This window comes from Cricetulus griseus, chromosome 4 (assembly GCF_003668045.3).
Source record: "Cricetulus griseus strain 17A/GY chromosome 4, alternate assembly CriGri-PICRH-1.0, whole genome shotgun sequence".
Classification (NCBI taxonomy): Eukaryota; Metazoa; Chordata; class Mammalia; order Rodentia; family Cricetidae; genus Cricetulus; species Cricetulus griseus.
Window position 1 is genome coordinate 62,417,523 of NC_048597.1, and position 26,837 is coordinate 62,444,359.

The 26,837-nt window shown below is 37.3% G+C and overlaps 1 protein-coding gene across 6 annotated transcripts in view; it reads right to left on the reverse strand.

Annotated features, from left to right (window-relative positions):
* Nucleotides 1–26,837, reverse strand: part of Il1rap (interleukin 1 receptor accessory protein) — a 124,702-nt gene that overhangs the window by 21,738 nt on the left and 76,127 nt on the right. For all 6 annotated transcript variants that reach the window (XM_027412941.2, XM_027412943.2, XM_027412940.2 and 3 more), the window contains 4 exons: nt 15,482–15,767; nt 12,199–12,385; nt 1,732–1,897; nt 101–172 (listed from right to left, as the gene is read on the reverse strand). In XM_027412941.2, the coding sequence (XP_027268742.1) occupies nt 101–172; nt 1,732–1,897; nt 12,199–12,385; nt 15,482–15,767 (711 nt within the window). The remainder of the gene's footprint in view (nt 1–100; nt 173–1,731; nt 1,898–12,198; nt 12,386–15,481; nt 15,768–26,837) is intronic.

Sequence of the window (26,837 nt, forward strand, 5' to 3'; positions counted from 1 at the left end):
ATTTGCTTACAATTAAGCTTTACTCTCTCATACTAACCTGTGGTTTACTTCCTGTAATTAAGAGAATCTAACCAAAAATCAGGACCTCACCTATACTTACCTGGTTCTTTCTCATAGACAACACGGTCATTTGGAGAATAGATCTGGGGTGGTAATGCATCTTTTGGCGAGCCTATAATAGGAAATGCAAAAGGGATGTTAAATCATCCAGGCTTATGCAAAACTCTGCCTCTAACTTCTTTGACTTCCTGGCATAGTTTGTCAATTCTTGAGAAGGCCTACAGCCTAGGATATATTCAATTCCTGGACCTCACTCATTGAAAATAAACAAAATATGAGGTAATAGGAAATGTGTATGCATCGCTATTACTTATTCCTAACACAGAGCTCCTGAGAGCCCTTTAATTTACTGAGTGCTGTGGGTGGCATGAGCAGCTTTCATCATTGTACTCTGTTATTTCCTTTTAGTCCCCAGTTCCCGAACCAAGAGTTTGTGAGTCCCTCAGATTCTTTGAAGACAGAAGCCGTCAATCTGTAGTGTCTGTGGAAACTCCAGGTAGTTAGTATCAAAATGAATTAAACTGTAGGAGCGCAGATGGTGTCTCAGAGAATCGGAGAATTGTTTGGTGTGGAAAATTTACACATTTAGTGACACAGAAGTGTTGTGAGCACAGGAAAAAAAAAACAGCTTTTCCTTTGCAAAAATCCAAACAATATATTGAAACACTTGCATTTTGTGGGGGAGTAGATTATTTTATCAGTGTTCTTGACTACCAGTGCTCATGTGGCATAGACTTCTCTTGAAATATTGGAAATAAATGCTTTTATGTCTTATTTCTTTTTTAATTTCCAAGCTACTTGTACCACAAGTATTAGACACATGCAACTACATACCTCCAATTTGTAAACCATGCTTATTATTTATGCTTATTATTGGAGTAATGCTATTATTGTGAGCATTTGGTAAATGCTCACAATGTCTAGTATGGGACCTGGATAATATTAAATGAATATTTAGCTACATTGAAACTTTAAAGACACTTCTACATATGTCTGATTGATAGATACTGAATTAATAACCAAACGTCCATGCGTGGAAATGCTGCTTTTTGTATGGTCTATATATGTATGGATTACTAGCCAAATGTCCATGCATAGAAATGCTGCTCTTTGTATGCTCTGTCTATACATGTATGGATTACTAGCCAAATGCCCGTACATGGAAAGGCTGCTCTTTGTATGTTCTATACATATATGTTTTTAAAGTACCTTCAGAGAGTTTTGCAGTGTAGTATTTTAAAAAAAATGTTTATTTTTATTTTATGGATATGAGTATTTTGTCTGCATATATGTCAACATACCACATGCTTGTCTGGTACCCATGAAAGTCAAAAGATGGTCTGAGATCACTTGAGTCATCTGGAAGATAAGTCAATGGTTTTAACCACTGAGCCATCTTTCTGTCTAGCCCTGGAATAGTATTTAAGAGTGTGGGTTTGAAGATGACCAGGTTCTCAGCCAGATTCCTCCATATATTAATTATATGTACATGAGTATATGTTACTTTAAAAAGTATAACTAACTTTGAACTCTTTCTGTAACTCTTTCTATAACTCTAAATATGGAAATATTTTAGTAGAGTTTGCATAATTGTATATAATAACCCATTAAGAGCATAAACTAAATCATAACCCTTATGTGACATACTTGTGAATAACAAGTCATGCTTACCTACCACCTTTACACTCACAGTCCTGGTGAGGTGAAATAGGCGTCCATTTTCAGGATATGTAACAACACATGTATAATTTCCATTATTTGAAACCAAGGGGATGAAAAAGGTCAAGTTCATACCCTCAGGTAGTACATTATGAAAATCCACTATTTCAGTACAACCCTAGAATAAGAAAAATGGTTTGCTTTTTAGATACATGTACACACATAACACCTGTAAAAAGTGGTTTTTATATCTTCTTTACAATGAACATCCAAATATCTATGCTGTACATTTTACAAAAATATTTAGTCAATATCTGGACAATGTTATTTGTAAAAAAATATATTTGGATTAAGTATAACTTTAACTTTTATGCATAAGAGAAATTAAAATTCTATTACAAGAAAAGACCTCAACATCAAGCTTTCTGTCTCAAGCTCAGTTTTCAAATTCTTGGAATACCTTCTTGGTGGTGAATCAAGATGCATGTTGGTGCATTAAAAACTAAAAAAAAATATGAACGATTGCTTTAAAAGACAATTGTATGCCTTTTTCTGTCTCTCATGGCTGATTCTGTTAACCAGAAATCTGGTCCCTTTGGTAAAACTGACACCAATTTTGATATACAATTTTTGGTATTGTTGGCCATTCTATTTCATCAGATTTCTCTGTTAGTCATTTTCAAACAATATTTTGTGTTCTCTCACTTTATTCCATTTTTCTCAAAACAAGTATTTATTATTACAAACTACTTTTAATCTGTCACACTCAAATGTATGAAGTTATTTCTGCTTCTAACTCATATTTCCACATAAATTAACTGATATTTAAAATATAAAACTGGAGTGTCTTATGCAAAATAAAAACCATAGTCCTGTTTTAGGTCTTAATCTCTGGCTATGTGGTTTTACTTATAAAATATCAGTGCCTCATATGTAACAAAAGTCCACTTTAAACATTATTCACTTTTCAAATTTGTTTGGTTTTTCTTTTAAAATTTAATAATTTGTGAATGACAAAAATATTACATTATCTTTAAGGACTCGAGGTCTTTAAGTTTCTGGACATCTATTACTGACTTGTATTTTAAATTTCTTGCTTAAGATTTTTTTTCACTTCAATTCCTGGCAAGTGCATTTTGAAAGATGACAGTTACTCTCAGAAATGTATTTTGCAAGACTCTGTCACAGGAAATATAGTTGTGCCTCATGGAAATCAAGAGGAACTGATATCAGTTCAGGTAAGACATTTTCTCAATCCATTTCTTCTGTTGGGTAAGCAGCCTGTCCAGATACTTGTCATATCAGGACCCCAAGGTTACCACAAAGTAGGAAACCATAAACGTTGACAACTTATAATGTATTCATGTCAGACGTGGTTTGGGCTGAGTTTAATATGTCTCTGGAACTCTATTTGACAGGAAGGCACATTTCATTTGAACAGCAGCAAGATAGCATTCCTTCATTTGTTGACTTAGCTGTTCTTAAATCCCGTGAAGCAGGAGATCAGGCTGAACGTGCCCCAGTTTTACTGATAGAAAAAGAAATAAGTTAGATAAAGAGACATCCTGGACAGCACAGTACAGAGCTGAAACTCTTTTCCAGGTGCTGGAATAACAGTCTCTCACCGGATTCTGAACTAAAAGTGAAATTTTTATTCAAAAGCTGGGGTTATGAAAATTACAGGAGGGCATTGTTTAACATGCTGCATTATCTTACTTGTGCCAAACTTAAAAAGTTTGTAATACTCTTATCCCATTTTATGAATGAGGAAATAAAGATGTGTAAATGTTAACTGTTGATTTCTTACAACTTGGCAGTGTTAGAAATGGAAGTTGAACCTAGATATATTTGTTTCAATTATGAATCAAAATACATTTGTCTCAAAGCTTTTACTTTTAATCCCACATGTCACTGTGTACTCATCCTATGTTGCATTCATGCAACTGTGACATACCCCTTCATCTATGCCATACCCTGCATCTATGTCACACCCGAGCATCCAGGCCATACCCCTGCATCTATGATACACTTTGTGTCTGTGCCATACCCCTTCATCTATTCCACAGACCTGAATCTATGTCAACTCTACTTTAGCACCCAAAGCCAAGTCCAGTGTTAATAGTGTGATATGCCTAGACTGTACAATTAGGACTAAACTGAAAATCAAACTTTTCTGCACAAAGAGGCATATATTTTTACTTAATTTGTCAATCATATCTTTGAGAATATTTTGAAATCTCCTTCAAAGCTGTTAGGTCCATAGCATTTTATGAATGAAAAGGAAGGTAATGTTTTACATTTAAATATGGGCATGTGCAGTGTGGTATATTAGCATATTGTTATATTACAAATGCCCATTAATTTTAGCCTGCAGTGTTGAGTTAGGTCTTTTCTTTTTTCCAAATAGCTCCAACTCTAGACTCTTCAGTATGTGTCCCAAAGACATGATTTTTAAAGATAATAAACTAACCCTGAAAATAATCTTTACGATAGTTTCAGAGATACTTGCTTAAAATTCAGAAGAAAGCTGACACGAACAAAGACGTGGGTACTCAAAGAACAGAAAACAGGTTTTCAAAAACAAGAAACTAGTTAGCACTCAGTGAACTTCTTCAACAGAGCAAACATTTGTATGACCAGAAAACAGCCCTTCTACCTGGCCCATTAGTTCCTCATTCTGAATTCAAAAGAGAGAAGTTAAATACAAGAGCAACTGGCCAGCCACACAGTGGTTCCTGTGACAACCAACCACAACACGTAAGTGGGGAACAGTACAGGAAATGATTTTTGGGATCCTGGAGAGGAAATAAGTGTGTAAAGAGATGAAGGCTGTGGGTAAGATGATGTCACAATGAAGTAAGTAGCTTCCATTACAGAAGTCTATTACAAAAAAAGGAACTGTGTGAAAACATGACTGGAAAAGATTTTTTTTAATTTATAGGTATTCATCCCAGTGGAAGATTATTATAAATACAAAGGAAGGCATATTGCGGCCAGGAAGTGTATAATGAGGATCGACCAGCTAGCCTACAGAAAAAAATCTTACTGGATAAAGATTTGTGTTGGATCTAAAATTAGATGGAAAATATTGAGAACTATTGGGGCAAAGTGGAGACTCATGCAAAACACTCTGGGCACAGAAAAGAGTGAAGAACTCACCTTCATTCTTGGAGTACTTTTCCTCCTTGTTACGACTTACATTGCTTTATTATAATGTCAGTTTTCCTACAGTGTTCACCCTCCTCTGGGAAATTAATTCCTGGTGTGTCAGTGAAGCCTGGATAAGCACTGCATGTACATGGCCTGTGACTGGGCCAATATGTGGCATATTGAGTTCAACACGTTTGTGTTACATGATCAAAAATACATACAAAAGCAGCATAGATACATGACATAGAATTGAGAGCTCATAGAGTATGTGGTAGTTAAGTATGTGGACCATTATATGTGGAGTAGGTATTAGAGGATACATGGGGTAATCGGGAATGAAAATATAAAGAGTTTATGCTCCAATATCTGAACAGCTAGAAATAGCCATGGAAGATTTGAATCTATGAAAATCTTGGCATAAAATATGCTGTACTTTGTTGAATTCTGTGAAGAATTTCATAAGCCAGTCATTTCCAACAAAGAGAACGCAGTCTTTCAATGTTTATAAATATTTACAATGTCTCTTCTATATGCCAGGCAATGTTAAGAGCTAGATAAATAATAATAAAGGATGAGATGGCATACATTTTCATGAAGTTTTACAACCCAGTCTAAATCCATTATTCAATCAATTCTTAAGTTCAATGAAGGTTGGCTCAGTCTTCTGCTTTATGTTGGATGTTCAAGAGAATGAAAATGAGGGAAGAGAAAGAGAGACCTCACATTTAGCACAGTACATAGAAATATAATCACTAAAGAGAAAAAGATGAGCTAGGATTTAGGTTCACTCAATTTACACAGTAGGTGATTCATTTGCCCTGATTTAATCTCAATGTTTTAAAGTGTCAGCTTAATTTGGTTTTGAGTTTAAACAATGAATTTTGGGTCTTCAAGAGTCCTAAAACTATATGCCAAATGTTGTGTATATATAAATGCACATAATTCTTAGTGTGCAGCTCTCAAAGAAAATATGAACATACTACTTCACACCAAAGGTTAAAAATCCCTCTAAACAGATTATTGCAAAAGGAAGATGAAGAACCCTTCTAACTAGTTGATACAGTCTTGCAGTAACTCAAAGTCTATCACACCGAGATTGGGTTTACCTCCCAGTAGTATGTACCATGATAAAAGTCTGAGCATGGTAATTTTTTTACAAATATTCTTTTCTAAGATTATGCCTTAGAATATGTATTGCTGTGATAAATTACTATGATCATAAACAGCTTGGGGAGGGAAGGGTTTATTTCAGCTTACAACTCTCAGGTCACACTCAGTTGCTGAGTGAAGTTCGGGCAGGAACCTGGAGGGAGCAGTGGATGCAGAGGCCATAGAGGAGTGCTGCTTACTGGCTTACTCAGCCTGTTTTCTTATACATCTCAGGACTACCTGCCCAAGAGTGGCACCATTCACACTGAGTTGAGGCATCCCACATCAACCATCAATCAGGAAAATGCCCTACAGTCTTGCCTATAGACCAATCTTATGTATTTTCTTAATTGAGGGTCTCTCAAATGATCTAGACTGTGTCAAGTTCACATAAACACTCACCAGAACAGGGTACTTTATCAGAAACAAAAGACAATAATTTAAATATTTTCTGAGAAACATCCACAAACAGTATCTGGCCAGTTGTGGTGTATTTTGTTTTGGATCTTGGAGAAATTTGGTGAAGGGAATATATTGCATGAATTGTTTTCATTAAAATATTTTAAGGTGGAGATAGTATGCCAAACTTAATCACAATGTTCATGAACACATCAAGCTTTCTGTAAACTGTTATCTGTACTGACATCCATCCTGCTATATGGCAGAGGAGGACCTTCCCAGTTACCATAACTCTTACTTATAAAACACCTAATAAACCTGTTCCCCTCAACTCAGGGAAAAGGAAAAATTGACCTCACTTTCACAGGTCTCTATAAAATGAAATTTGGAATAGCCAACCATAACAATAAAAAGGAGGAATTAATTTAACCATATGAAATGCATTGGGGGCATGAAAAATCAGGTCTACAATTAAATCCAGTAGTAATGATAGTAATAAAACATCAGAAAGAAAAATCACATCTACCTCTGAATTTTACTATATGCTTTGGTGTTATCTATGTGACTAAACCAACATTCTCTCACTTAAATACATGCTGCATTCCAGAAGTTCTTTGACTAGCCAGCTGTTTGGAATTCAGTAAATCAGTTACAAAGCATAGTATGCTTTTCAGATCAGTTACAAAATCTGCCTCATTTGACAGTCACTTACTGAACAATTCATGACAGGACTCCTGAAATCCTGCGTTAAGGAGACCCTACAATGAAGAAGATAGGATGACAGAGGAAGAAATGACAAGAAGAGGAATGCTAAGTTTTGCTCCCTTTCCCACACTTCTGAAATGTAAAAACTTGGTGTTCTATTCCTCTATCATCATCTCATTGGAATCCTTTTCATGTCCCACTATCCACAGTTTGCTCTATATCTCACCATCTAGTTCACAAACCAGGATATGTTCAAATATTGTCTTTCATTTTATAGTTCTCTGAGATTTAAAATTAGGGACTAGACTCCCTTCTCAATACCAGTCTTAAACAGGAAAGCCTTCAGAAACACATAGAACTGGCCTGCAGTCCCAGGCATGTCCATTTGTAGCTGGACTCTTAAATAAATTCAGAACCTAATCTAAAGTATAGCCTCTTGACATATGCAGTTGCATCTTGGCTTCTAGCCCAGCGGTGTTTGGTAAAATTCCCAACAGCATCTCACCAAGGATTTTGTTACGGTTTTTATATAAAAATATCTTACAAAAGCTCATGTGTTAAGACTTGGCTGTTGGGTGATAGGCTGGGGACAGAAGATTGGCTCATATGATCTTTAACTTCATCAATACAGGTATCCATTGACAAATTCCTCAGGAGCTGGCAGGGATTGAAGGAAGAAAGTCATTGGGAGCTTGCATCTTTTCCCCTGGCCCTTTCTTATCTGTCCCTCTACTATCTGGGTAACAGGTTAAGCAACTTTCTTCTGTCTTTCAGTCATGTTGACTGCCTTGCTATGCATCTAAGAGCAATAGAGTTGCTGAATGAATTCAAACCACTGACATTACAAGCCAAAAAGTAAAAACCTTTATCTTTTAAGTTGCCTAGATGAGGAATTTTGTCCCAGCCTCAGAAATGTTGACTAACATAGTTATAAACAAAAAAAAATGGGTAATATGACATTGTGCTTTCTAAGGGTATTGGGAAAATAAGGCACAGTAGGTCATTAGGAATAAACTATGTAGTCTAAGCCTCCATTTCCTAACTACTAGAGATGATGTCTACCTTTTCAAGTTATGATGGGCACAGAAGATGCTAATAAAGCATTTAGTATAGAGACGACATTACTAAATTGAAAGCCATTCATTTCCTGTTCCTCCTTTCAGCTGACATTCCTCAACTTGCAGGTAGTAGGAAAGCAAGCTGATGAAATGGGTTATAATGATGTAGCTTTTAAGCCTCAAAGTTGTGTTCCTATTATTATAGAGGACCGTTTTTCTAAAATCAAGTTAGAGCATTCAACCGAAAGGTAACTGCTATAGACATCTGAGGATAACTGTGGAAGGTAGAAAACAGCAATGTCAGGAGTCCCATCAAACATTTAGGAGAATGCACCCACCCAAAACCTCAATCCTGCTCCCAAGCTGGCAGAATTCTTGAGCTCAGAGGTGATAGTCAATGAAACAAAGGCAGAACAATGAAAAAACAAAACCAAAATAATGCAACATACATTAGCAGAAGTTTTATCATAACCAGAAGATAGAAAAGATGACTGTGTTCTAGTTGTCTTTTCTCTTTTAAAACAGGTAGTTTGCAGCATGTGTGTGTGCTGACACATGTGCATTTGTGTGTGTATGTGTGTATGTGTGTGTTTGTGTGTGCATGTCTGTATATTTGTGTGTATATATGTGCGTATGTTTGTGTGTTTACACAGGCTTGTGCGCGTGTGAGGGTGCACTTGGCAGTGTGTCACTGTCTCGTTACTTGTTGAAACAGGTTTGCACTGAATGTCCTGCCCACCATTTTACTTAAAACTAGTCAGTCTCTGAGACTACAGAACCTGCCAGTCTTCATGGCATTACAAATGTGTACACAACAACTGACCCTTTAGGTGCATGTTGGGAATCCAAACTCAAGCCCCATGCTTGTACAGCAAATGATTTACCCAATAGCCATCCCCCTTGACCTATGGCTATCTTTTAGGTATCTGTACACTGTAAGCAGTCTGTCTCAGCAATTATTACATAGGGGTGATTATTTTCTCATTGTCTTATCTAGATTATATGTCTTCAATCACTACCTTCTCTTCTCTCTTTCTCTCTCCCCCTCCCTCCTTCTCTATATTTTGTTTTGTTTTGTTTGTTTTGAGATGGAGTTTCTCTGTGTAACAGCCCTGGCTGTCCTGGAATTTGCTTTGTAGATCAGGATGTCTATGAACTCACAGAGATCTGCCTGACTCTGCTTCCCAAGTGCTTGGAATAAAGGAGTATGTTACCATTACCCAGTGACCCTTCTCACTCTATTTCATCTTCTGGATGCTTCACCTATCACACAGATGCACCCATTTCTATATATACAGTGTGAGTGTTAAGTTTCAGACCCTTACACAAGATAGCAACTGCTAACTGCTTGTCTATTTACCCAACACCCTAATGTCTTAGACATCTCTAGCTTTATCTGAGAGAACCATGCACATGAAGAATATAGACTCATATGGTTTGTATTTTGCTGATTTTAAACTCATGATGTAGTTTCAAGCCTTCTCATGCTCTCTGTTTCTCTGGTAGAGAGCAGTGATACGCCTCAGATTTAACCCATCTGCAAACTATAGATAGAACTGTTCTCTCACCAGAAGAAACACTTCTACTGTGTATTATTTTGTGAGAATGGCAGTAATTGATGCTTAATGCTTGGACTTACCAATTATTGGAGCTCACAGAGTAATATTTCAAAGTTACTATGATGATGTCATTTACTGGTAGAAATACTTATACAAAAACATAGTTATCTGTTGTGTTTTGTTAATCTATGGCATAGTATTACTTTTAGAGTGAGAATAATTCTTATTTCTCTGTTTACTGGTTTTCAGGTTCATATACTAACTTCTTGTACAAATAGTTAAGTTCAAAACTCTCATTATATACTCTGTTGGACTGAAACCTTGGAAAATTTTACCAATAGTAGATTACAGATTGTCCATTTCTGGCCCTCAGAAGGCTTTTAAAGTTCACTACTAAGTCATTTCATTAACAATTGACCAAGAAAGAGAATTTAAACCAGTGAACTGCAGTTCTGAATTTGTCTATTTCCCCCTCGAACTCTGGCAATTTCTAAGGAACTCATGTATTTTGAAACAATGTCATGAGCCAGAGATACTTCTGTTGTTTTATGGCTTCCCGATGAAGTAATCTTTTTACTATTATCAAATGTCCCTTTTCTCTCTGGCAATAGTGTCTTAAAATTTCCTTTCTTGTATATTTCCATGACCACTCTGGCCTTCTTGTTACAGTTAACTTTTTATTTTGAAATTTCCTCCTTTTACTTCCTACCAATCTTTAGCTACTGTATATTGTGTGAACATGGGTATGGGTGTTTTAGCTACTGTATATTGTGTGAACATGGGTATGGGTGTACATGTGTGTATGCTTGTATATACGTGATTGTGTATACTTCAGTGTGTGCATATGTGTACATGTGTATATGTGTGTGAATATGTGATTGTGTATACTTCTATGTGTACATACATGTACGTGTGCTTTGTGTGTGCTTGTATGTGTATGGGTGCATGTGCTTGTGTATGTGTGTGCATATATGTTCATGTTCACATGTGTATTTCTGTGTACATGTGTTTGTGTGTACATGTTTATGTGAACATGTATGTATGTATGTGTACATGCTTGTGTTTGCTGCTATTTCCCTCTTTGGCTTCATTTGTAAAATAATTTTCTTCACTTTAAACTTTCAACAATTTATGTAAGTTTTGGACATTTTAATTCTATTTCCACATCCTGTTTATTTATATATTTTATCATTTTCCTGATGTAGACCTGATTTTAAAGAGTCATTAATAGTATAGTCTTCTGATATACTTTCTTTGCAGCAGAAATACTATTGTTTTATGCACCTTTTTCTTGAAACTTCAATATGACTTGAGTAATTTATTGCTTATTTTTATATAAAAATAACATTTTCTTGACTTTAAGATATGATTGCATGTTCATATCAACAGAGATTCTTCAAAATGCCTCCATCCTGAGAAGTCCACACCCTTTGCTTCCTCCACCTCCAGCCTCAATGCTGAGATGTTCCTACCTATCCCTTCCTCCATGTCCAGAAGTCCACTTTCTTTTTTTCCTTATACTGCTCTAAATCTAACTGGTCCTTTTCTTTCCCTGTAAGCAGGGCTTAACCTGAAAGGCATCAGGCATCGTAGGAAAATGTCTTTCTAATCTTGCAGCTTCTCCTTGACCTGGCTAGCATTTCTCAAATGCACAACAGTACAACTACTCCAGCCCCATCAGAACTTCTTGCTAGAGGACTTTTCTGACTTGTCTCAGGGAATGAAATTTCTCCCACTTTTTGCTGCTGATTCTATGCTGCCTGCATTCGACTCCGAGGTGATCATTTTCTCAAGTCTGGGACAGACAGTGTATACATTGCTTCCTTTTGCTCTCCTTACAAACACTGACACCATGGATGCCTAAAGGCCATTGTCTCTCTGAGTGTGCTGAAAACAGTTCATATGGAGTTTTGCTGTACACAGTGCTTGAGTTTTCCACTCTGGTGCTGGTGGAGACACCCTGAAATTCAAAGGCTGCATTGCAGGGCTGCCACATGTGTCACCTTCCAATATTCACATTTTTTTATAAAACATTTTTCCCAGATCCTCAGATGTGGAGATCACAGATGGACAGTATCCACAAATGAGGGCAACCAACAAAGCCCACGTGAATAATAAATTAGAGCACTGACTCATCACGGGGCTGAGATTCACGTCATGAGTCAGCAGCTTCTGCCGTGAGAGACCTAGGGCAGTGGTCCTCAAAATGAACTCCTTGGGAGTTAACAGAAATTAGGGACTTAGTTCTGTGACTCCAGGGAGCATCACTTGAGAAACAGCAGGCAAAGGAACCCACACCTCTCCGTCTAAAACACAACTAAAAAAGGAAGTGGAAAAGTTTGTACAAAGATATTAATGAAGAAATCAAAGATCTGAGGAGAAAAGTACCATGTTACAATTTAACTCGTATTTATTTATTACTATTTTTAAGAAAAAAAAACATGTTCTAGTTTTCTTACCTTATACCAAGTGACGGTTGGTTTGACACTGGGAGGAAAGTATCCATCTACATTTGGACACGTGATGTTATGAATACTGTGTTCAATATACAGTTTGTGTACTGGGAGTCTCATGGAGGATTTGAAGCAGCTGTCCTTCTGAACGACTTCCAGGGGAAATGCAACCTTGCTGCAGTATGTGGTGTTCCTGAAAAGACAAATGCGCACTGAGCATGGAGCCTCATCTGCATTTGATTTAATATAGCTGGGACTTCTTTACAAGTGTGAATTCATGTGAAAATTAAGTCACTTACCGAGACATTTCTTATACTAATTAGCACTACACACTAAAAAGCAAACAGAAGCATCTGCTATTAATGTACTAAAATATTTATCCTCTATATATTGACCTCAAATGTGTATTTAAGATGTTCATTTAAAACACTCTCAGCAGTAGTGTTTTTATTAAGGCAAAGGTAAAGATATCATATTTAAGGGTGCAACCAACCCTTGAAACAGAAGAGTTTCCAGGATTTTAGGTTCTGACCTGAAGGGTTTGGAATTTTTCTTTTACAAGATCAATATTTTAAAAGGGAGAAATAGAGCCAGGATGTAATTCAAAACATCTTCCAAGTGTCACCTCTGCCAGGGAAACAAGGGAATTCATAGAAAAAGCAAATAAACAGGCAATAAAGAAAATTATAACATTGTTTTCAAAATTGTTGTACATAGCTACAAGCAATGGTGAAGGGAACCTAGGCTCAGGAAACATCTTACAATGAATGGAAAAGTGTGCAGTATTGTTTGTCCAGACTGAGCCACATCTATATCAAGTTCCCCTCTCCTACACCCTACCCTGCATCATTCTACACTTAGTTTTCCTATACAGTGAGAACCTTGGAATATATATATATATATATATATATATATATATGTGTGTGTGTGTGTGTGTGTGTGTGTGTGTGTTGTGTGTGTGTGTATTATAGCAATTAAATATAATCTTGACAATGAAAGTTTAACATTGCCATTTGAATATGAGAAAATGAGCAATAAAATACAGGAAAATGAATCTAACTCCATAGCCTTAAACACACCCAAACCTATCTAGTGGTTTGAATGAGAAGTCCCCAATAGATTCATATGTTTAAATACTTGGTCCCCAGTTGGTGGAACCCTTTGGGTAGGATTAAGAAGTGTGACCTTATTGGAGGAAGTGAGTCACTGGGGATGAACTGTGAGGCTTCAAATCCTATGCCATTCCCAGTTCCCAGCCTCATGGTTATTATCTTGAGATAAGAGCTCTCAGCTTCTGATTCATTGGCATGCCTGCCTGCCTGCTGCCATGATCCACAAGGCAACAGAAAAGTAACTAAGACAGAGGTCAGTGGGAGAGAGTGGCTATTGCTATGATAGGCCTGACCTTGCTGTTCTGTGGAAAATGTGGACTCCTCTGGGACTATGGACAAGAAAGCTATTGAATGCTGTAAGCAGGGCTTTAGGGGCAAGCCCAGTTAGAGCTTCGAAGACAGTCAGGGAGGAGTAATAAGATTCTGCACCTCTAAGTGCACAGCAGGGACAGCAGCAGCAGCACCAGGTGCATGGCACAGGTAAATCCAAGCAGAAGCTGATAAAGGCCCCTTCCCAGGGATTTGATGGTCACCCGGGAAATGTTAAAGGATTGACAGTCATCAGAGATGAAAAGGAGCTCAAATGTATCCTACTCTTCTGAGGTATAGATACAGACACCAAAGCTGCAGACTTGTACACACTTGTCACCAGCTAAGCAGTAACAAAGGTTTTGTTTTTCTGCCTCTCATCCAATGCTCTTTCTGACACTATCTGCTTGATGCCACCACTTCCACCTTTTTGTACATAGATAATAAGAACACAAATATTCCATGACCATTAGAAGTCTATGTATGCTTCTAAACTTTATTCCAACAAGATTATTATCAAATGACAACCTACAAGGGCGTCAAAGGTTACAATGACTCTCCAAAGGTCCAGGGATTTAAAGGGTTTTTGTTTTGTTTTGTTTTTGTTTTTGCCAGAAGGGAATGCAGCAGAGAGCATTTTCACTTAACAACAAAGCATACATTATTAAAACTTTGTTCTAACTCTCGGTAAAGAGTTAACACTCATGAGAGAGAAATGAATGGGCTCAATAATTATTAGAGGATCAATTGTGTTGATAGTTCCCAGTAATTCAAACGTTAACTTTTTAGCACACAGAACCCCAGGACCAGATTACACATGGAACTGGGCCTCTCACGACATAATTAAAGCAAATGAGGTTATACATGGGCTGCCATCAAATGCAACCACTTCATTATAAGTAGAGATTAGGATTCAGATACCGGAAGAAGAGTTGGAGAGAAGGTCAATATATGTAAGCCACAAACCAGGAGTGAAACCCACCCTGCCAAACCTGATCTCAGACTTGTACTCTCCAAAACTGATACCAATATTCCTGTACAATAGTAGGCTATTGAGTTAAATGAAGAGACAATTGTGTCCTGTGTATAACTTTAGAAAACTCATTGCAGCTTGGTAGAAAAATGAGACTGTGAAAGCTAAGCCCGATTGTGGTTTTTTTGTTTTGTTTTGTTTTTGTTTTATTAAGAAATTTAGGTATTTAAAAAAAGAATTTGTAGCAAACATCTTGCATTAATGTACAGAAAAAAATGGACATTTTGTAGCATTAATGATAAAAGGTACAGAGATGTTTTAAGAACAAAGATGGATTTGATAAATATTGGTTGGCTGCTTTAGGTTGTACTTTTGAATTCTCAGGGGCATAGTATTCAGTTGCTTCTGAGGAGAATTTTGGTTGGAAATCTAAAAACACTGTACTAAATATATTCGATGCCTTCCAAATAGTCTTTCTTTTACAAACATATCCCGAGTGTGGTATCTCTGCCAGGTACTTCAAGGAAAAGCCAAGCATAACAGATACGAATTGGCTCTTCATTGTTCATTTTACAGGGAAACGATGCCTCTGGGCAAGGCAAACATGTAGGCAGGATCCATGGCCATGGAAAGAAGCCAATAAATTAAACCCCAGATCCAGACAACATTACTATGTATCACTTCTTAAAAGGAACCAACCACGCATGAAGAATAGTCTCAGAGACCAACCTTCTTTGCACACCTCCTTCCTCCCACATGAGCTGGACCACTGAGGTAAAGCATAACCAATCTAAATGTGTCCTTCCCCTGCCTGGTTGTCATAGCATATTCATTATTTAAATAAAACCCTACGGAGTACAAGGACAAGGGAAAGTCATCACTAGAAGCATCCTACCTCAACATGCAGGTGTAATTGCCCGTGTCATTGAGGAGGGTGGGCCGGAACCAGAGCACATCTTTCTCCTTACTGATGCGATTCTCTGGGAGGCGGAAGTTAATGGGCTCCTCCAGGTCCCGATCTTGCCTGGTCCAGTACCAGATAAGGGTAAGGCCAGAGGAATGAGCCGTGCTGTAGTTGTACTTCAAGAAGTGTTCAAAGAGGGGACACTTGATGCGAGCTGGCTCGTCTTCAAACACTTGGATTTGTCTCATGGTATCTAGTCCCCAGTCATCACAGCGTTCTAGAAAAAGAAAAAAGAAAGGGTAGATGAGTCATTTCCAAATAAACTGTCCAGAACACTGTCTCCTTAATATTGTCTGGCCTTTTCTAGGAGCCTCTTTCTCCAGACATCTCGAATAACTTCCCTCTGATAAACATACATAATAAGCACCTGCCATGAGAAGGAATTACTTCTCTCCATTTCTTTATCATTTTGTGCTGTATCTTTTGGTGACAGTTATCTGTGTCTTGGTACTGTGGCATCCTTCAATGAATGTCTTTAAAAGAAGACTTGGCTTTATAAACCACAGAGACAGAAAGGTCTTGATGATGAAATCATAGCTGAAAGACAATTTTTGTCTGAATGGAGAGAAGACACTTAGTTCTCCCCATGTCTCCTGCTTTTGGAGACAGACCTGTCCTTTTCAGCAGAAATATAATGCAAGCCACAAACTCAATATAAGATACCCACTTGCCACATTAAGAAGATAAAATGAAATATGATATTTTGTTAAGTGATAAATTCAATAAACCCAATACATTAATGCTCTTTTATACATTTACATTTTGTGTAGTAAATATTTAAAATTCACTGTATTTTACAGTTGTGGTGCAACTCAACCTGGGATGTCCATTCATGTCAAAGGGTGACCACACTGTGCAAACAAACTGCAAAACTTACAGGGGGGTAAATCTGTTAGTGTTTCAGTGATTGAAAAATAACATGTTAATGGTTTTTACAAGTTATACTATAATGAAAAGTAAGCACTGGTATATTCAGGAAAAAAGACATAATAAGTACTTTTGTTACTGGGAGTGAGATCAGAATTGTACAATACAGTTGAAAGGTACCATAAGTATACAGAAAGGATTCCATGGTGACAAAGTTCCTGCGAAAACCAATCAAACCACCAGACAACAGTTTTATTTATTCCTTGTACTCCTAATAGTCAGACATAAAAGCACATAATATATTATATAAATACATAAATATATAACATATATATTATGTAACATGTACAAAACATATATAAAATATAAAATTCATATAAAATTTAAACTGTATAAGCTTCCTTACATTCCAATTTACACCTACAATTTCCATGGTTTTTATAATAAATGGAAAATAGGTTTTTGTTTATTACAATATAAAATAAAATGGCAACTATGGATATGAAAGACTTTGTAGTGGTTTAAATGAGAATGGCCCCCATAGCTTCATATGTTTAAATACTTGGTTCCCAGTTACTATACCAGTTTGGGAAGGATTAGCAGATGTGGCCTTATTAGAAACCATAAGCCCAAGTAAATGCTTTCTTTTAAAAGTTGTGTTGGTCTTTGTGCATCGTAACAACAATAGAAAAATGACCAAGACAATGAAAAAGCAGATGAAGGAAGATCTCTGTGACTTTGGGACCAGCTTTGTCTACACAGAAACTTCCAGGCCATGAACTGATAAAAGGTGTTCTCCAAGAAGAAATACAAATGGCTAACAAACACTTTCAAAGGATGATCAATATTATCAAGCATATTTAAACGACTTTTGATTCTGTCTCACCAAGTTAGAATTACTATCATCAAGAAAAGAATTGACAAAAAATGCTGGTGAGGATTTGGAGAAAGGGGAACCCTTAGGTACTACTGGGGTGAGTATAAGTTGATGCATACACTGAGAAAATTAGTGTGAAGGTTTCTTAAAAATCTACAAATAAGACTACTGCATGAATCATCTATACCACTCTTGGACTTAAATCTGAAGGATTCTATATCATATTACAGAGATAATTACTCCTCCATGTCCACTGATGCTCTATTTACAATATCTAGGACATAAAATCAGCCTGGATGTCTATTAACTGTTAAATAGATGAGTAAGATGTGATATATATATATATATATATATATATATATATATATGAATCATATTCAGCTATAAATAACTGTTTAATTATACAGGAAGGAAAATGGGTAGAACTGGAAAATACTATATTAAGTGAGGTAATCCAGGCCCGGATAGGCAAACTCTACATGTTTTCTCTCCTAATTGAATCTGATCTTAAATTTTGTAGATTTGGGTTTAATTTGAGGTGTTTGTAGAGGTCTGTAAGCTACAAATGATACATGAGAAGCAGAAAGTGACGAGGCTATGGAGAGAGAGAGGAGAGTAGTGTACATGTGATGACAAAGTAGGGGAAGAATGTTGAGAGCAGATAGTTTAAGCAGGGGTGGGAGCAAAGGCATGGGGGAAAAGAGCAAGTCATACGTGGGTTAATCAAAGTGAACAAGTTTTGAAGAAGCTTTGTGGAAGTCCACTATCTTGTACATTAATTAAAAACATGATTTAACAACAACAGAAACAGGAGTATGACCAGAGGTCCTCTGCATGGATGGATAATGCTTCCTCCAGAAGAAATACATTATTAAATGAAAACCTCTGTGCTTAGTGTGGGATACTTCCCTATAAGTTATTGGTCAGGGAGGCCCCAGAGACATCTTAAACAACATAGGCTATTTTTAGTGTTGTTGTTATTATTGTTCTTGGATGCCCACTATAACTACAGATGAAATGACCTTATTGGTGAACACAACACAGTTTTGTTCCAAAACACACAAATCAAGCTGGAACTGACTAGGAAACTTCCTCTAAGCTGGCTAGCTTTCACAGTTTTGGAATGTGTTTTGCAGGCCACTGGAGGCAAAAAAAAATTATCAGTGCATTTATTCAGTGGTAGACTCTGCCTGATATAGCATTTAGCTGCCAGCCAAGATGAATCCATTCGTGAAATAGTGGTATGCATGTTATGGGGGTAACCAAGTGCTTTCTGATTAGATTTTAGGTCTGATCCACAGCAAAGAATTCATGCCTTGTAATGTAAACCTACTTGGTCAGAATCCTGTGGCTAAGAAGGTCATGCCACGGTGGGGTATGCCTACTATTGTCACTTTGTAAAATATACATGTTCTCAAATTGTCTTCTAAATATTTATGTTTACATCTATACATTGTGCTGCCTTCAACATGGTCAGAGAAGTTTCTCTCTTTTTTTTGCAGTGGGCAGCAATCCATGCAGAAACTCACACAAGGTCAAAGTTCTGGGAAGAGTAACTGTTGAGTGTTCGGTCCTATCATCAATCTTCCTACACCTGACACCCACAGAACACAGCGGTAGAGGGGGCTGAAAGAACATAAGCACCAGAGAAAGTCGGAGAGTACTACAAATGCTGTCTCCTGGACTTGACTTGGCTGTTGCCCTCTCGAACTCATGAACAACAGCAGTGGTGACCCACACAAGACATGCACAAGATCAAGCCAATCAACATCCCAGCATGCACTAGAGAAGGCTCATGAATTCCCACCCCAGCTAAGAAGCTTTTGACAGATGATGGCTGCTAGGGGAGGGGAAGTCATCTTCAAGTGTATGACCATGGGTAGGTAGTCCACTTGCTAGTGAATGGGTGCCCCACCCCCATGCACATTTGAGCATCACTTATTGGACTCATTGGGTCAGAAAAAAGGTAAGACAGGGAGATGGGATGGGGCATGTTCAGGAGTTTCTAGAGAGGTAGGAGGGAGGAGTAAGGGGTGGAAAAGATCAAGATATATTGTTTATAAGAAAATGCATGAGAAAGCATTAAGATGCCAATTAAGCAAAATACCATTAAAAACTAAAATGGTCACTTTCTTTGTAAATTTTTTACACATCCCTCTTTTAATCACAAGTAGTAGATGGATTCAGCATGTACACACACTAAAGCTGCAATTACATTAGAAAGCTGTTTTATAAATAATGCTCTTATTAATTCCTTGAGAATTTCATAGAATGTATTTTGACCATGTTCATGTCCCTTCCAAATACCTCTCAGATCCTCCCCTACAGCCCTGCCCACCCAACTTCACATTCTCTCCCTCCCTCTCTCTCTTTTTAAACCACTTTTTGAGGTTGTATTAATTGTAATACACCTTTATTGAATGTTACTATTTTATAGTGTTTAAAAGTATTTTCATTATCACCTTGGCCTGTACAAGTTGCTCAAAATGTGAAAGATATTTTTCTTCTTGAATGATTAATCTGGATTATAAAAAAATATATTAAATTTATAAGTAATTGTTAAGTATAAAATATTATTGAACTCACATTTAAAAAGAGATTTTATTTATGTTTGTTTTATATGTAAGAGTGTTTTGTCTGCACGTATGTAGGTATACCACATATGTGCAAGTTGCTCTCAGAGGAGAGAAGACAGCATTGAATTCCCCAGAACTGCAATTACAGAAGTCTGTGAGATAACATGTGTGTGCTGGGAACTGAACCTGGGTCCTCTGAAAGAGCTGGGCCATCTCATCAGACCACAAATCCTACCTTAATAAGTTGAACAGTCTGCTTCTGAGTGAGAACGGTGAGGTAGTAGCTAGCAGTCATCATTATTTACATGTCACCACTTAGGATATTCCCCTACCCCCAGAAACTAAAGGTTAAATTTTAAACTCCTTCTTCCATGTGCCTGGTTTATCTGTCTCAACATAAAAGTCATTTTTAGTCATCATTGGAAGACTCTGGAGGTGGTCTACAATACCTGTCTGTATTGTTTTTCCACTCTGTACCATTGCCCCCTACAGTGGGAAGCTACACTGTTTCTACCCTCTTGAATCTGGGATACCACTGAAATTTACACTGGCAGATACAATGCAGCCGAGGACCTTAAAACTTACAACCTTTTTGTTTCCTTGGAACCCTCTTATCACTATAAGAATAAACGGGGCTCAACTTAGAGTTGGAATGAGCAACAACTTGTGTAAACATAGGTCATATCCAAATGGACAGCTGTCGGAGCCAAAGCCTAAACCAAACAGCCCAGGTTGTCTTTGGCAACCTACAGAGTCATGAGCCAACCACATGTATACCAGTTAAAGTCTTGTCATTAGAATTTAGGATTGTCCTGCAAATTGTTCACAGCAGTAACTAACAGTCAACACATCTAAGTCAAAGATTATTTTACTTTTGACAAAAGCCAAGAATTGCATCTTTCTTTCTCAGGAAAAAAAAAAAGAAAAATATTTTACTTTTAAGTAACCCTACAGGAAATTACATGCAGTACTTTCCAAGACTCAGCAGTGAGTAACTTTGATCCTCTTTCATTAGCATTGCTTTTTGTATTCAACATGCATGGACAATTGGGAAGTTCAAAGGCTGTTTACATCAACATACATTTGTGATAACTGTATAATACTGTTTTTATAAAATACGTATTCACATTCATTAATTACATGTCCATTAGTGTGGTGATGCTGCAGAACAAGTTCATTTGGTTCACAGAAAACTACAAAACAACTTTTCTGATAAACTTAACAGTTTGAAAATGTGAACCTAACTTCACTACTTTCTCAAGATCCACTAAAACAAAAATATTTTTCCAAGTCATGATCCAAAGTAACAACAAGAAAAAGAGACATGACTATGTGACTATGTCAATATAAGGGGGACACAGGCTAACAAATTTAGCAGATTTCAAAATACAAGTCTTAAGCCAGCAAGGAAATGTTGGCAAACAAACCAAGCTGCAATCCTGAATGCAGCCAAGACCCAGAAACTGTCAGCATCAACACAAGGAGTCATCATTGCTGTTTACCCTACATACCCAGGCCTCCTCCTCACATATTATAGATATCTCAAGAAAGAAGAGGTGTGTGCTTACTTAGATCAATACACAAATGCCACTTGTGGTGGGTGTTTTAAGGGCTAGGGTGTATTTCAGCAAGCTCTCTTTCATCTTGTGAAATAGGACACATATACTGAGACTCCTTTGTTTAGGTCCCTCCATGTAATGTAGCAGTTTTTCTAAGTCATGGTGATTGAGATTTGCTTATTACCAATACCATCAATATATTCCAACCTGGCACACCAATCAGATACTTCAAATACTAACAACATGGGAGAGTGGTAAAATAAAGGATTAGAAGAAAACTATCAAACTATCAATAAGGATTACATCCTGATCTCTATTCCCACTTCTCTCACCTAACAGTGCTCTACACTCATCTCTAAGGTAAGGGCATCCAGACTGTTTGTTTGTTTGTTTGTTTGTTTGTTTGTTTTTAAGACAAGACAGTTACTATGTAGTTCTGGCTGGCCTGGAGCTTGCTAAGTAGACTAGAGATTTGCCAGCCTCTGCTCCCCAGTCTGGGATTAAAGGCATGGCCACCACCATGCCTTTCTGACATTCAGACTTCTGCATATGCCCACAAGAAGGAGAATGAAAAAATATTCAGCAAAGACCAAATATTTGAACTTGAGGCTCTTAAGTCATTGTGCAGCCACATGGCTCAAAGGAGAGTTCCAAAGTCTTAAATTCACTCTGAATTCCAATCAGCTGGTGCAATATTATTATATAACCCAGGAAGAATCTGAGAAAAATTTCTACATAAAATATACTCCTCAATGACATAAAGTAAAGGGATTTGGAGAAAACTAAGATTATCCAAGGGAAACACTTTGAAAGGTATTGCAATTCTTGTCTTCAGGGAGGTGAGGAGGCAGTCACACTCCTTCCTGCAGGAGAACAAGATCCTGTAATGGAGAAATACTCAGAAAGACAAAGACTGAAATCCAAGTGTAACTACAAATGTAAAACAGTAATGCGTGGTTTTTTGGGAAGTTGAAATTGAGGTTTTCCTAAAAGGTAAAGTAAAAAGGAAAGCATATAGAAAATTGACAAGTTGAAATTAGAAACCAGTTGAGGAAGTGCAACACTTCATGATACGAGCCACAAAAGAAAGGGAATTAAAGAGAAAGAAGAAAACTTTCAATTAAGTAACTCAAAGGAAAAAGTTCCAGAGCAGAGCTACAGACCGCTCTGAGAAAAGGGGCCCTATCATTACGCCCGTTATGCCCCACCACAGTCAGTGAAAACAGATGGTCACCAGTGAGGCATTTTGAAAATATTATAATGAAAGAGATGATATACAAACTACAAAGGAATAAGAATGGCATAAACTGCACACTTTAATGTCAGAAAGGAAAGTGCTGTAGGGAGTCTCAAAATGAAAACTAAAGGTGGAAGACAAATAATATGCATAAGGGGAGAGAAACTATTTCCAGCCTTCACTAAAACCTAATGGACAATCAGGTGTTAAGGTCATATTTGTAGACACATAAAACGTATTCATGTTATTTCCCATGCTGTCTATCTGAAAGCCTCTGGGGTATGCATGCCATGAAAATGACAACACAATAATTAAAAGGAAAACACAAGATCAGGATCAGGAACAGGGTGTCCAATTTAAGTGAGGAAAGAAATAATCCACAGAATGGCAGTGAGATTCTCAGGATAACAGCCAGGGGACTGAGTTCAGTGAAGAACAATTCAAGGAAACTACAACGAGGAGAACTAATTAAGCATCTAATAGATTACAGAGACATTATGACTAAGAAAAGTATACAGAAAGTCAATCAAAAAGTAAGAAATGGATATGAAAAGACACTAGTGAGAACATGGAAAATAACAATATATTCAAAAATCCAAAAAGTAACTTAACAATAGTTTAGTGTAACATAATGTTATACTATTTAAATGGTTGTTGATTGAATTAAATATGCAATAGTATAGAATAATGAGGAATAAATAAGAAAAACTGGGAAAATATAAAGTAAAAAAATAATTTTCATCAATTATACTAGAAATAAAAATATGGTACATTGGTTTGAATAAAAAGATAACAAATAAGCTGGGTGTTGGTGGTGCACAACTTTAACCCCAGCACTCGGGAGGGAGAGGCAGGAAGATCTCTGTGAGTTTGAGGCCAGCCTGGTCTCCAGATAGAGTGCCAGGATAGGCTCCAAAGCTACACAGAGAAACCCTGTCTCGAAAAAAACAAACAAACAAATAAAAGATAACAAATATACAAATTGATTACTAAAATATATATGGGTCATGGCCAAAGAAATAAAATATTTAAAAGTGCCTTGAGGACAACTGGTGGGGTAAGGAAGTCTTATGTCTTCGATGACTAACTTAAAATATCCATATAATTTTATAAGATAATTGAGAAAATTAGAAAAAGGAAAGAAGGAGGAAGGAATGGAGAGAGGGAAGAAGGAAGGGAGGGAAGGGAAATGGGAGGGAGGGAAAGATTATGTCACCTAATACATCTGACAAAGCTGCTCCCAGTGTCAAATAATCTTAAAGATACATACTTTCTTTTATAATATTTCTTCACTTTATTTTTTTAATTACAAAAGTTGTGTTACTATGAATGGATATGACAGTCAGTTAATGTTTCAACTATGAAGTACATACTTTAAAAGAAAGAGACAGAAGGTTTGAACAGCTGGTGGAGGTGCGAACTTCCCCATGCCTGTTGTCTGGATGATCATAGATATCACAAACTTATGCTTCCTAAAGACATTCTTTACCATTTTGCTCCAAAGGCAGCTCCATCAAAACTCTGCTTGTATCATAAGTAGATGATGGTAAAGGCAAGACTCTTAGATGAAAATTGTCATTCTGACTTAGGGGATGCTGACAGGGTGGTCAGGCCACTTTCTATCCATGTTGTATGTTTCAAAACTAAAAGAATTTATAGAAAAGTCAGCAACTAAAAGTTTTATTTAGAAGAGGAGGTGAAAATGCAACAAGCCGAGAGGCAGCACAGGAAACTCCAATGAGTGAATATTACTGCACTGGGGAAGGCCAAGGTGTTTCCTTAACTGTATGACCTATTTCATAATAATGAAATGAGTGGTGCTAATCATAATAAAATTATTCTTGCATGCATGCCATATTAAGAGTTCTGGAATTATGTTCCCAGTATCGAGGCATGTGTACTGGTTAGATCTTTGAGACCTTGGACCTTCTTAGTTTTAGGTATTTACCCAAGTGCCTCATCTATGGTAGAAGGCTAAATAGTGGTCATCGGTTAGGAATTTGTGGAAGACAAAACATGTTCTAGAGTGCCATGCATGGCTTTAAAGACATCAGAGAGTATTCAAGAGAGTACAATACTTCCATTGAGGTGTTGGCCACCACTGTCCCTGATCCCTCACTCTAGATTCAGTGACCTGTTTTCATTTCCTACAGCCCCATTCTACAATCTATTTCATTCACAGAGCCCCAACCTGGGTCATGCATCACAGGACCATCATTCACTATCAGTGGACCATTGGGAAGTTAAACAAAAACAGAAAGCACTGCTGAGAGTCAATCACACCTACATTAAAGAAAACTCTCTAATATTACAACCTGACACTTTGGTGCTGGTAGGGCTTTACAGTCATTAGTACGACTGATAAGGAGACAGGTAAAAAGGAAAGCTAACATAAAATCTCAGTTGTAAACAGGTACTCAGGCAGATGGATGTCAAGTGGACCTTTGGTGATCACAGTATGGTCTGCAGTAGACATTGGCTAGATGCTCATTAATACTGTGTTCTCCCAGATCCATGGGAAGATCATACATGCCTCAATCTTAAGTTTAAAGCATGTGATTTCATGTAGGCAAAGAAACAAGGGTACAAGTGATAAGCTTGTAACCCCATCCCTAATCTTTGAAGTTTCCTCTATGCTTACATGGAGATCTTATAGAACAGAAGAACAAAGCCAAAGAAGCAAACAAACCAAAAAAAAAAAAAAAAACAGCAGCAAAATTTCTTAATTTTAATTTTTAATTTAAACATAATTACATCATTTCTCACTTTTCCTTTCCTCCCCAAATCCTCTCATATGTCCTCTTTGCTTCCTTTCAAAATCATGACTTCTTTTTCTTTAGCTATTATTGTTGTATATAATAAACTTATGTATGTATACACAGCCCCACACATACAGAATAAATACATTCTGTTCAATCTATCTAGTATTACCTGTATGTGTAGGATTTCAGTGCTGATCACTTGGTATTGGATAGCCAGCTATGGGGTTCATTTCTTGGGAGAATTATTTCTCCCATCCTCAGCATTTCTTAGCTACCTATATCTATGACTTTGTCTATGGGTGGCCTCCATGAGATTTCCCTGTTCGATATTAGCCTGTCTATTGGTGTTGTACTCATTCAGATCTGGTTTAGTCAGTCATGTTACTGAAACTTCATGGGTGCAGCTTCTCTGACATTTTCAGAAGACAATCTCATGGAAGATTTCCTGGTCCTCTGGCTCCTACAATCTTTCCACTCCCTTGTTCATGATGTGCCCTGAGCCTTCAGTGCAGGAGTTATACTGTGTATTTATAAATGGGGCAAGGACATCAGATGATCATGTGTTCTCTGTATTTTGATGGATGGTGGTTTGATGGATGATCTAACGGGGTAGCATCACAAGATGGGACCCTGCATCTCTACTACTTGGAGCAGAGCTTCCCGGGAACATGACCTTACTTCCATGGAACTTTGACATGAGATGGATAAAGAATTTTTTTAAAATCTCTATTGTGTCGAGACACTGAGATTTGCTGGGTGGTGGAGGCACATAGTTTTAATCCCAGTACTCGGGAGAAAGAGACAAGTGGATCTCTGTGAGTTTGAAGCCAGCCTATAGAGCGAGTTCCATGACAGGTTCCAAAGCTACAGAGAAACCATGTCTCATTAAAAAAAAAAAAAAACACTGAGGTTTCTCATAAAAACCAATGCCTATCATGACTAATGTGGATAGAAGTTTTGTTTCCTAGAACAAATAAATCAAGAACAGATACTTTTAAAAAATAGTATTTGTCGTTGACCCAGCTGTGGTGGTGCATGCCTTTAATCCCAGCACTCAGGAGGCTGGTCCAGGCAGATCTCTGAGTTCGAGGCCAAGCAGGTCTACAGAGCTATTTCTAGGACAGGCTCCAAAGTTACACAGAGAAACCCTGTCTCAGAAAACAAAAACAAAATTGCATCTGTTGCCAATAGCTTCTCAAGTAATAGTAAGATGTTGTGCCCAGCTCTCCCTGATCCTCTTGCTGGAATTTTGTATGCCTTGTGCTTACTCAGGTCTTACGAACATAGTTGTGAACACTGTGAGTTCATATTCACAAATGCCCTGTTGTATCCCGAAAACAGTTTTTCCATAGTTATTCAATACCTCTGGCTCTCACAATCTTTCTACTACCTCTTCTGCGATAGTCACT